A 12,414-nucleotide genomic window follows, 5' to 3' on the forward strand; every position below is an offset into this window, starting at 1 on the left:
GGATCCCAACAGAGACAGCTACTTGCTTCTGGGCTTTTCTGTGCCTCGTTCCCAACAAGGAGCCAGAGGCAGGACTTACACAATCCCTCCTCATAAGACTGCTTACTCAAAATAGAAGCCCAAGTCACATTTTGACAGAAAGCTTGGTACTCCCTGCCCAGGATGCTTAGCTCCACCTCCTGCTATCCCCTATGCAGCATGATGAGCCAAAGTTAAACCTGAAGGGCCTTCTTCCAGGGATAGCTGATTTTTCTACATTTTTAGAACAAATTATTCCTATCTCAAGGTTTTTCTTTTTCTTTTTTTTTTCTGGTTAGTTTTGCATGTAAGAGGCCATCAAGTGACCTATGACTCCATGCAGCTGGACACAGACTCTTTGAGGGTATCCGAGAGTACCCTTGGCTCTTTGGATGTGTTCAAATGCATTCTCAACATGGAGCTTCTGTGTAAGAAGATATCGTGATTGCATGACCATAGATAAAGGGTTATTTACTAGAGCATGGGATACTTGGCAGTGGTTACACCACTAAAGAAAACGGCACCCTTTTCCCAGCAAGAGTTACCTGCCAATGGTCCCTCAGGGTCCCTGACGAAATGTTTCATGGCCCAATCTTGTACATACGGCTAACCATATTGCATGGGGTCTCATGTGTGTAAGAGTTCCTGTGTGTATGGGCTTGTAGGCACATAAGTGTATATGCATGTGGAGGTCAAAGGTCAACCTTTAGGCTTCACCCTCCTTACTTTGTTTTCTTGCTGCTGTTGTTTGTTTGTTTCTGACAGGGTCAGCATCAGACTGACCAGCACAGAGACAATAGAACATCAACTCAGGGCAAGCAAAGGAGGTACATAGAAGACAGTGGTCACAAGACGATCTACTGGGGCACAAACACAACACCCAGGAGAAACAAACAAACAAAACAGTGAAACAGTAGCCAAAGCGCTGGACATGGCTTTATGAAGATGGAGTGCTAACATCAAGGTGAGCTGGTGCCCTGGGGTACTGGAGCGCTCACCAGCCCTCCAGGGACCCAGTGTGGACTGTGCCCATCTTCCTGACATTGGGATCAATGAATCTTTGGGTCCTGTTCTGAAGGCTAGGGAAATTACACAAAGCTATGGCAGTCACATGATTAAAAGGGGACTTCCTCAGAAAGCCAGCATTGCTGTGCACGAGTTTCCACGTCGGTCAGTGTACCTGACCCTAACTATTCCAGAGGGCAGAGCTGCTGCTACACGGTGGACAAGAGAGAAGGCCACTGGAACCTGGAGCTCCGATGCCATGGCCGGCCTTAACTGTGACTGGACTGTCACTGACCAGAGACAGACAAGTGGACGGCAAACAACAGGGTAAGGATATGGATTGCCCCACCAGGCCAGAAACCAGAGCAGCAGAGGCTTGGCCCTTTGTCTGGGACTCTAGAAGTGAGTAGAGAGACAGAAAGATGACACCAGGTCACTTGAACTGACACACCAGAGACCTCCGGTCTGTCTCCCAGGGAAGCAGAAAGTGTTGTCTGAAAATATGTCCCTTAGCTCAATAACAGCTGTAGCCAGAGCCCACTTCACCTTCACACGTGCACTTAGGGAGCTTTCAGGGGCTGCAGACCAACCTGGGACAGCCCTCTGCCCATGCGGTTCAGACGTAAGATCCTGCAGTTTCTCTCTCTGCAGAGACAACTCTGATGGGGGGCTGGCCGCATCTCAAAGGTCCTCCCTTCACACTCGGCTCAGGATACAGCATTTCTTACCTTCTCCTACCATAGCTATTTCCTAGTCCCTACTGACTTTTTCTTTCTAGGAGGTAACTTTTGCATGAATATCCATTTCAGCAGCTGCTCCTATAGATGAGATTTTCTGGTTCCAATTTAATGTGTCACACTAAAAAGTATTGCTTTATGATTCCAATTCTTTGAAATCTGTCTACACCCTGATAGTGGACAATTTTTGGAGATTATCCATATATTTTTAATAAGAGTATCTCTCAATAGAGAAGGAGGGACTTAAAAATATAAATTCTTGTTGGGTTACAAATTCTTACTGGGTTTGGCTTATATATTCTTGATACCATGTTGTTAATTACATCCAACACACACTCACACACATTCAAACACATACACAAAGACATATACACAATCACATACATCTTAAGATTCCTGTCTTCTTGGTTACCATGGAGCTCCAGGAAATTCTTAGGCTACCAACCTGAAAGACCTCTAAGAACCACTTAAAAAAAAACAAGATCTATTTGTTTTGCGTGTATGTACGTTTTGTCTTCATGATGACTGTGTACCATATGCATGCCTGGTCCAAGGGAGTCAGAAGAGGATGTCAGATCTCCTGGAATTGATGTTACAGATGGTTGTGAACCTCTATGTGGGTGCTGGGAATTGAACCCAGGTCCTTCCTGAGAGCAGACAGTACTCTTAACTGCTGAATTAACTCTCTAACCCCAGAACTACATTCTTATCCAAGAAGAGCAACTGCTGCCTCAATACCCAGCCATCCAGCCCTGTCTCTGGAGAACAGTAGTAGCAGCGACCTGTCCCAGAACTCAGTTCCAGTGGGACCTGGGGACACACCTCGGGGACAACCCTCCAGAAGAAAGCCATTTTGGACCCTGGATGGGGGACAGGAAATGCTACTTACCACAATCTCTGTTACTAAAATATCAGTAATACTTCCCAACACAGTGACAAAGTCGAAGACGTTCCAGGCATCTCTGAAGTAGTTCTAGAGAGAGAAGACAGCAGGGGCTAGTGGTAAAGGCTTATCCGGCAAGGACCTGCAGGCTGTGGTCCCTGATCAAGAAAGGGCTGGGGAGAGTTGGGGGGAGGGGGCGGTAGATGCTTAACCTAAGGCCAACAGCAGATGTCACCGTAAGCATGCAAATACTCCCAGCTGGGTAATTGCACATCTGAGAGCTAGAAGTCCAGAAAGAAGAATCTCAGACTTGCAGGCCTCCTAGCCCAAGACAGGACAAGACTTAAGCAATTGGGAGCAAAGCAGCTCTTCCTTGGGACCCCCACAGTATCACATGTGTTTCAAAGGTCACACACAAAAAGGGAAAGAATCCTAGAGGCACATACCAGAACCCCAAAGGCGATGATCTTCAATATGCACTCCATGGAGAACATGGATGTGAAGACAATGTTCAGGCACTTCAGCATCAGCTCGTACTCGTAAGGTGCATCATAGAACTGCCCAGAGAAATAAGGGCTGACGGCCAAGATGCACCAACCCCAATACCCCCAATGGAGCCAATATAACTTCCTGTCATCTACGTCTGCCCATACCTGGGTCACCCCTTCTTGCTCTTTCCAGTTCTTCTAGAACCTTCTCACTGCCTCAGCTACAAATAAGAGAACAGGATCCCAGGGCACATGCGATGGCCAGGACATATGGTCACTCAGTTCCAACACGGGCCAGCAAGAAGGGGATCCTCCACTGGGCCTCAAAATAAGACACACACCCAGGCTGTCTAACAGTTGCCTCCTAATTCAAACATCCCCTGCAGACAGCCTTCCTAGGTCTGGGAAAGCTGAAATTTGCAAGAGCCATGAGGGTCCTTCTCCAGGATTATAAGACAGAAAGATGCTGGGGGGACGGAGACTCTGACCAGTCGCATTGCAGAGAGGAGATTCTCAGACATGCTGAGCTGCCTGCGAGTTGTGCAGATAGCTCTTCCGTTATAGCGTCTGTGAGTCATCATCTATGCTGGGGGTTTTGGTTTGTTTTTTGTTCTTGTTTTTGTTTGTTTTTTTTTAGTTTTTTATTTTGGTGATATAGCCACATTTGCCCTGTCCCTTCTTCTGTAAGTAACCCCAATAAAAATTTTTTGGTTCACCTAGTTGAACTTTGGTAGAATTGTTCCTTGATCTGTTATAGGTTCCCTATCTGGGGTGAGTAGTAGTGTCTGTCTATTTGTATCTGTGAGGGTCTATGTGTGTATACATGTGTATGTATATATGATGTCTCCCTATAAAAAGAAGTCTAACACACAACGGCCCCTGGCAAGTATGGTGGGCCTTACTTACCTTCATCATCAGCACCACCGTGTTGAGGGCGATCATGGCCATAATGAAGTACTCAAAGGGTGGAGAGACCACGAACGTCCACGTCTTATACTGGAACGACTGCTTGTTTTGGGGCATGTATCGTGTCAGGGGTTTGGCGCTGATGGCAAAGTCAATGCAAGCCCTCTGCAGGCAGAGAAGGGAATACCATGAACTCAAAGCATCGCCCACTACACCTGGAACGTTCTCACCACACCCTTTCGGGGAGCCCAGATAGTAGAAGGCAGTATAGGCAGCTAGGCTTCCTCCAAGTAGGCCCAATTGACCCACCATAGCCTCTGTTTGCAGAAGAAAGAGGTCCTGCCTATGCCAGCCACAGGGCAGACACATCGAGAAGGAAGCCTGGTGATCTTGCCCATATGCCCCCGTCCCGGGATCCCACGACTTCTACCTACCTCATTCTTCTCCAGGCTGCATTCAGACATCACCTTGTCCCCCTGCTCCTGGAAGGTGATAATGATCAAGGCCACAAAGATGTTGACAAAGAAAAAAGGGAAGACCACAAAGTAGACCACATAGAAGATGGAAAGCTCCATCCGGAACCCGGGGCTTGGCCCCTGCTCCTCATAGGTGGCGTCCACAGAGTGTTTCAGCACCCTAGGTAAGGGGAGAGCAGACTTCAGGAGAGCTTCCAGGGCGCCTGGATCTGCACATCTGGCTTGGGGCTCAGGTCTACACTTCGAGAGCAGAATTCATCTCTGTACCTCAGGGATGGGGATCCAGATGTGCACTTCAGGGACAAGAAGCAGGTCTGCATCTCAGGTTAGGACTTAGGACCACACCTTATGGATAGGGCTCACATGTGTACCCCAGGGATGAGGTTGTTTGTACGTCAAGGACAGGGCACAAGTCCGTACTTCACAGAAACCCAGGAATGGTGCGTATTTACATCTTAGGGATGAAACCCAGTTCTGCTCTAGAGGACAGGGCTCTTATCTATACCACACCTGGCCTCATTACGGGTCGGAAGCAGGTAAACCAAGCAGACTCCGCCTCAGCCTACCCGTTTTTGCCAAACTAGCACTCACATGGGCCAGCCCTCTCCTGTGGACACCGTGAACAGCGTCAACAGGGCCCAGAGCACATTGTCATAGTGGAAGTCGTATTTCTTCCACTGCCTTGGCTGAGCTTCTACTTCTTCCTTCTCGTAATCCAAATACTGACCCCTGAAAACAGGAACAGAGACAAAAGAAATTAAAGCTGCTCAGTGTAGATGCACCCATGGATCTACAGTCAAGTGGTTCTGAAAACTAACAGACCATTCCATGTGGAAAGAGCCATCTCCCAATGATAACGTGAGACAAACACATTTCCAGTCATCCTACATGCGGCCCCACTTCCTGTACCCCGCTACATATTCACCCTCATTACCAAATATTGATCACTGAGATGGATAGACTTCCTGTACCCCACTGCATATTAACCCTCATTACCAAATATTGATCACTGAGATGGATAGACTTCCTGTACCCCACTGCATATTAACCCTCATTACCAAATACTGATCACTGAGATGGATAGACTTCCTATACCCCACTGCATATTAACCCTCATTACCAAATATTGATCACTGAAATGGATAGACTTGGAATGGTTTGAGTTCACTGTTCGATGATTTTTATAATAAACTTTTATTAAGAGTGAAAAAAACTGGATCAAAAATGTAAATGTAGGTATCACATCTATAAAATTCTTTGAAGAAAACACATAACAAATATTCATGACCTTGTATTTGGGGCTGGATTCTTCGCGAGATTACCAAACTTGTGAACAAGAAAAGCAAAGGGAAAGGTAAATTGGATCTCAGCAAAATTAAAAACTTTTCTTGTTTCAAAAAACACCCATAAGAAAGTAGGCGAGGACTGGTGGGCTGGATTAGGGGATAAAGTAAGTGCTGCCCAAAGTAATGACCTTGAAGAAAACATGTTTTTGCGAACTAGAGAAAACGTGTTTTTGTGACTAGTCGTGACCCCACCCTGCCTGTTTACTAGAACATTAGGTGTTTTCCAACAGCCTGCAAGTGCTTCCCTGTCCTTCGCCTGACCCAGCAAACGCCTGTCTCGCCTTGACATAACCAACCATAGTAAATGCCCTTAAAATGAGCCAATCCCTGCGTTTGACAAACAATCCACTGTACCCTCTCCCTGAATAAGTGGTTTTTTGCCTTTAAAAGTAGCCTGTAATAGCTTATCAGGCTTCTCTCCCTCACCTGGCTGAGGAGCCCATTTGAGCAAACGAGAATAAATTCCTTTTGCTTTTGCATCAACTGGACTGGTGAGTGGTTCCATGGGGCAACCCTCCTGAGGAGTCAGCATCCCAGAGTTGGGGTCTAATAACCTGAGTTCAATCCCTAAGACGTGGGTGGTGGGAGACTAACTTCACAAGTCGTCCTGGCCACCACATGGATATTATGGCCCGTGCCCCACCCCAAAGTGAACGCAATAGGTCATTTTTAAAATAAGAATTCTCTTGGTGTAATGGTGCATGCCTTCAATTTCAGCATTCAGGAAGCTGAGGCAGGAAGGTCATGAGTTCAAGAGGGGGGGGGGGGGAGAGAGAGAGAGAGAGAGAGAGAGAGAGAGAGAGAGAGAGAGAGAGAGAAGATAATCTAAATAATCAGAGAAATATTGTCAATATTTGATCAGTCAGAGAACTTGTATTAGAACACGTAAAGTACAAATAAAATTCATACCAAGGAGACTTTTTTTTTCTTTTTTTGAGACAGGAATTCTCTATAGCTTTGGAGCCTGTCCTGGAACTAGCTCTCATAGACCAGACTGGCCTTGAACTCATGGAGAACTGCCTGCTTCTGCCTCCTGAGTGTGTTGGAATTTAAGGCGCGTGCCACCACTGCCTGGCTAAGAGACAACCTAATTTTTAAAATGGATCAAATATCTGAACAGGCATTTTCCTTGAAGAAGTCATAAAAAGACCAACTATTACATGAAAAATGCTCAATATCACCAATTATCATAAAAAAGCAAATCAAAACCACATTGAGGAATCACTTCATTCCTGCTAGGATCAGTGTGAGCACAGAAAAGCAAACAGGGCTGGCGAGAGGGCTCAGCAGGCAAAGGTGCTTGCTGCGAAGCCTGCCCACCTCAGTTCAATCCCTGGGGCCTATGTGGTGGCAGAAGGAAGTGGCCTCTGATGACACACGCTGTGCCTAGTGTGCAGTGCCCCCACCTTACACACACACACACACACAAATACACAGAGCAAAAACATTAAAATAAATAAAAGCAATGAAAAGAACAAGTGTTGTTAAAGATCTAGGGAAATCAGAAGTCTTGGTAGAAATGCAGAATGGCTCAGCCACTTTGAATACAATCTGGCATCCCTCCAAACAGCAAAACAGTTACCATATTACCTAAGATGTATGCTTCTAGCTATACATCCAAGAGAAATTAAAACAAACCTCTACCAAAAAAAGAAAGAAAAGAAGAAAAGAAGAAACAACTTGTGCAAAAATGTTGATGGCAGCACTACCTGCAATAGCCAGGATGTAGAAACAACCCAAATGCCAGGCAACAAGTGACTCAATAGTAAAACGTGGCATATCACAGAACTGACGTTAAGCCCTAACAAGGAACGAGGCGCTCGCAGGACAAACGAATCTCCACATCGGTTAAGCCTCAGTTTACCTGCAGTCCCTCTCCAGCTCCTTGGATTCGTCAGTGCAGTAAAAAAACTTCCCCTTGAAGAGCTGCACAGCAATGACGGCAAAGATGAACATGAAGAGCATGTAGACAATCAAGATGTTCAGGACGTTCTTCAGGGAGTTCACCACACAGTCAAACACAGCCTGCGGCGGGAGAGAACAGGGCGCGGCAGAGGAGTGAGTCCGCAGGGGAGAAGCAAAGTGGAGATGAGTGGGGTCGTAGGGAGAGGCTAGGGCACTGAGAGAGGGCAGGAGATGGGGGGCAGGTAGGAACAGGTATGGAGGGGATCAAAAGAAGGAACAGGACAGTTACAGGCTCAGAACCTTAGCACTCCTGAGGTCCAGACTCCCAGAAGTATTGAAGAACCACTTAAGACCCTCTAACCCATGGCCACAGAAGGCACTACTGTGAACTGCGAGCTGCCTTAACAGTCTCTGTCTCTCTCTGTCTCTCTCTCTCTGTCTCTCTCTGTCTCTCTCTCTCTCTCTCTCTCTCTCTCTCTCTCTCTCTCTCTCTCTCAGGAAGGGTGCATCATTCTGGCTTTATCCAGTGAGCTAGAGGTTCCAGGCCAGCCACCTGTACACCCAGGGAAAACGGCCTTGCAATAGACTGGAGCCAGACCATAGGAAGGAGCCAGAAGGGACCAGGCCCGTACAGAGAACACGTACTAACCTGTGTGCTGCCCCTGCTTTTCTCCTGATCAGCAACAGCACTGATATGAGGGACGACTAAAGCTACAGACAAGGGACTGTGTCCCTGAGGACCATGCGGCAGAGATTTGAATGTGTCCAGGATCTAGATGTGACTCAGGATCCTCACCCTGCTCCCAGGGCTGACCTTCCTCTCAGGTTACCCTGGAGACACTGGCTAGCATACTCCAAATGCCGGTGCCCAGCATTCTTCTAAGACTGCCTCAAGTATAAGTTCAGCCTTGGCCCAGGGACTCCCTGAGACCCTCTCTGGTTCACTTCCTCACAGATCACTTGGTACACAAGAACCAAACCACCTCCCTGAAACTTAGACTTTGACCAGGGTCTCTAGATTCACGTGGCCGAGCTGCTGCAGTGAAAACTGACTGCCTGCACTTTGAAGCGTTCGAGAAGCGAAAGCGCAGAAAGCATTTTGTTCTTGACTCAGGCTCAGTGATTATTAGATTACGTTTACACTGCGCTTCCTCCATCTGGAAACTCAGCTGCACCCGCCCTGTGCCGCTGAGCCCAGCAGCTACTTTCTGGAATCCCTGACTCCTGGCCCCTATGCCCCTGGTCCTCTGTTCTTCGCTGTCCTGCCGCAGTGTCCCATCTGGTGCTGGAGGCTAAGGAAGGGGGTCTCTCTTAGGACTGTCCCCTCACACAGGTGAGCAGTCTGTGAAGACACATGCACCCACCCCACACCGGCCCACCCACCCCACACACAGCACATTCCCTCAGCCCCAACTCCAGACTCCAACCTTGAGCTTAGGCAGCCGTTTGATGGTCTTGAGGGGCCGCAGGACACGCAGAACTCTCAGGGACTTGATGGTATTGATGTCTTTCCCTTTGGATCCTCTAGAAGGGAGAAGTTGCTGATGCTGACAGGCAGAGAGCTGGCTTGAGTCCAGCTCTTACCTAGTCTGCTCGGTCTAATAAGGCCCTGTGCAATCTGTCTCAGGCTCCAGGCAGAGGACTTAGCGGGGGAACTCTTCCCACGGCGGCCTGAGAACAGTGGGTGAGCTACGGCCAGTACCGAACCAGAGCAACACAGCTAGTGCACAGGGAGAGCGAATTTCTCTAGAGGAAAGAGCCCAAGCTCTTGTCTGCAATGGCTACTTCCACCTGTGCAGAGTTCCTGACAGACACCTCCAAACCAGCGGAGAGGAGGTCTGTGAGCCTGCCTATTACACTAGAACTTGGGGGTGCCACCTGACTGTCATCAGCTGCAGAACACCCCTCAAGTGACCAAAAGGGAAGCAGGGGGTAGCAAGGCCGGATACTGGAGAGGTGAGATAGAAAGAGGAGAAAGGAAAGAGATAAAGGAGGGGAGAGAAGGAAAGAGAAGAGGGGACAACTGAGGGGGAGAAGGAGAGGTAGGGAGGAGGAAAGAGAAAGACAGACCCAGAGAAGCAGCCAGATACCAGGATGACCAAGAAAATAGCAGACCGGACCGCTCAGGTGGAAAAGTCAGAAAGTTAGGCAAAACTCCAGGTACTAGTGACAAGCTCAAAAATCTAGGGTTAGAAAAGAACCCTCAGGCCTCAGTGGTTAAGGGCACTGACTGCCTTCCAGAGGTTCTGAGTTCAATTCCCAGCACCACCTGGTGGCTCACAGCCATCTATAATGGGGTCTGGTGCTCTTGTTCTGGCATAAAAGCGTACATGCAGATAGAGCACTCATATATATAAAGTAAATACATAAATCTTTAGAAAAGAACCATCCTGGAAACCAGAACAGACGCAAACGCTGTCCCAACCTGTTGGAGGTTGGGGATGGCAAGAATTTGCAGTCAGGGTCCAGGCTTGCAAGACTTGCAAGGTTGGGAAGAGTTCCTGCATACAGGGAGCCCTATCCTAGCCAGCTCAGACATCACTGCCACTCAGAACCCCGAGTCTGGCCTACAAGTGTGGCTGGGTCTGCCCCAAACGGCTTTCCTTGGGCTGGAGCAAAACTCTAGGAAAACAGAAAGCAGCTGTATCTCCCAGGCCTTCTTCACGGGAAAGGAGACACATGGTCCCCATACTTCCCTTTCCTCAGCCCCACATCTTGGAATCAGATCAAATTGTCCTTGAAGCTCAGAAATAAGGCTTGTAAGTGTGAGGTTATCCCAGGCTGGCTTGGTTACACAAAACAACAAAACCTTCCCTTCGATGGCCCAACACTTCCAACACCCACCTTAACCCACCTCACTCTGTATGAGTATGTACCAGGACATAGACCAGCCAGGGTGGGTGGCAGAGGAAGAGGAGGACTTTTAGGAACTGTCGACTGGAGCCACTCTCTGGACTCAAGTCTTCCGTCTCTGTTTGTTCAGAGACCACAGGCTGAGTCCCATTCTTTTTCTGCTACCCCTGAAGCCTCTCTGACACTCGGCCTGGAGTTCTCCAGAGTCCTTACTAATATTCTAGCGAAATGTTCATTTCCTTTGTCATAGACAGAGAGTCCATTAAGACTCTCGGAGGAGACACTGGGAGGTACTGGGAAGGGGGTTGTATAGAGGGAAGGAAAAACAGAGCTGCATTTCCTGAGAGTAGCCATTTGGAAAAGCACTTCAGGATGTCCGGCATCATGGGCTGTGGTTACTACTGGCAGTTTCTACCCAGAACCCTCACTGTTCTCGAGGCCAGTGCCACAGGCTCTCACATTCTCACTCAGATACCCTGCTCACACAGGCCCTCCCTACCAAGGGCTCACCATGCCTAGCCCAGCCCAGCCCCCAACCGGTCCCCAGAGGCATGGCAGAAATGGTGGCCTGGGGATGGCTCCTAGTAGGTAGCATGCAGCCTAAACAGGGTGACCATGGATGAGCAGGAATGAGGCCATGATGGATGGGCCAGAGGCCAGAGGCGTGCCATGATGTTAGGCAGTATGGAGGGAAGGGGAGGCATTACCCCATGAAGCTCCTACCAGAGTCCAGCAACAAGAAGACAGAGAGAGCAGAGTCAGTGTTGAGGGAGTGGAACACAATCCTCCACTGGCCCCCCCAAGGCCAGAGAAACAGAGACCCTCCCCTTGGGTCATTCTTGCCTCTAAATTTTGTTCCACAATTTCCCCTCTTTCACCTTATGCCCGGCCTGACCTAGGTTCTCTACGGAGGGTCTAGTCCCAACTATCACCAAGCTAAGGGAGAGTAACACAGGAACCAGAGAGAATAGTCTCCTATCCCAACAAAGATATCTACCAGCTGGGGCAGAAACACACCAACCCTCAATCGGGCACACCTCTGCGTGGGCAAGCAGGCTCCAAAGGAGCAAGGCAGGTGCCCCCAATCCAGAGGTCTCTGGGGAGAAGGCAGGGCGGCTCTGCTCAAGTAGCTGCAGAGCACCCTCACGCCACCTCACGTCTCACTGCTTACACCCACAGGATCCAGAGGCGATGCAAGGTTTACTTACGAGAAAGCAAATGCCACTAGGGCTCCGCTGACGACAATGAAGTCCAGAATATTCCACAGGTCCCGGAAGTAGGCTCCAGGGTGCAGCAGCAGTCCCAAGTCTATCATCTTAAGGGGATAAGCTGGCATTAGAGTACAGCCCAGAAGGAAGAGAGAGGCGGAGGCAGGCCCCAGCCCTGGAGGGACACACTTCTGAGAACAGGGACATGGTTCAGACCACACTACATACTGTGTACACTGTGACCTCAGTGGAGCTCAGACACACTCCACATACACTCTTGGAAAGGGGACACAACACAGGTCACACTTTTTTTTAATAATTTATTTTTATTTTATGTGCATTGATGTTTTGCCTGCATGTATGTCTGCGAGAGGGTGTCAGATCTTAGAGTTAGACAGTTGTGAGCTGCCATGTGGGTGCTGGAAATTGACCCCACGTCCTCTGGAAGAACAGTCAGTGCTCTTAATTGCTGAGCCGTCTCTCCAGTCCCTGGCTCACACTCTTAAATGGCTTCAATAGGGCCTTGACTTCAGTGTCCCTAGAGAAGCTATACCTATCTTGAGTCCTGTCTACGTTCCAAGCTTTCCTG

General features: G+C 48.6%; 1 protein-coding gene across 11 annotated transcripts in view; it reads right to left on the bottom strand.

Moving 5' to 3' along the window:
- The window catches only part of Cacna1b (calcium voltage-gated channel subunit alpha1 B), a 155,354-nt gene that overhangs the window by 38,299 nt on the left and 104,641 nt on the right, over positions 1-12,414 (bottom strand). For all 11 annotated transcript variants that reach the window (XM_075985330.1, XM_075985327.1, XM_075985324.1 and 8 more), the window contains 8 exons: positions 11,826-11,932; positions 9,192-9,288; positions 7,724-7,884; positions 5,105-5,242; positions 4,472-4,673; positions 4,038-4,202; positions 3,090-3,200; positions 2,650-2,733 (listed from right to left, as the gene is read on the bottom strand). In XM_075985330.1, coding sequence (XP_075841445.1) covers positions 2,650-2,733; positions 3,090-3,200; positions 4,038-4,202; positions 4,472-4,673; positions 5,105-5,242; positions 7,724-7,884; positions 9,192-9,288; positions 11,826-11,932 — 1,065 coding nt within the window. The remainder of the gene's footprint in view (positions 1-2,649; positions 2,734-3,089; positions 3,201-4,037; positions 4,203-4,471; positions 4,674-5,104; positions 5,243-7,723; positions 7,885-9,191; positions 9,289-11,825; positions 11,933-12,414) is intronic.

This window comes from Microtus pennsylvanicus, chromosome 9, assembly GCF_037038515.1.
Source record: "Microtus pennsylvanicus isolate mMicPen1 chromosome 9, mMicPen1.hap1, whole genome shotgun sequence".
Lineage (NCBI taxonomy): Eukaryota > Metazoa > Chordata > Mammalia > Rodentia > Cricetidae > Microtus > Microtus pennsylvanicus.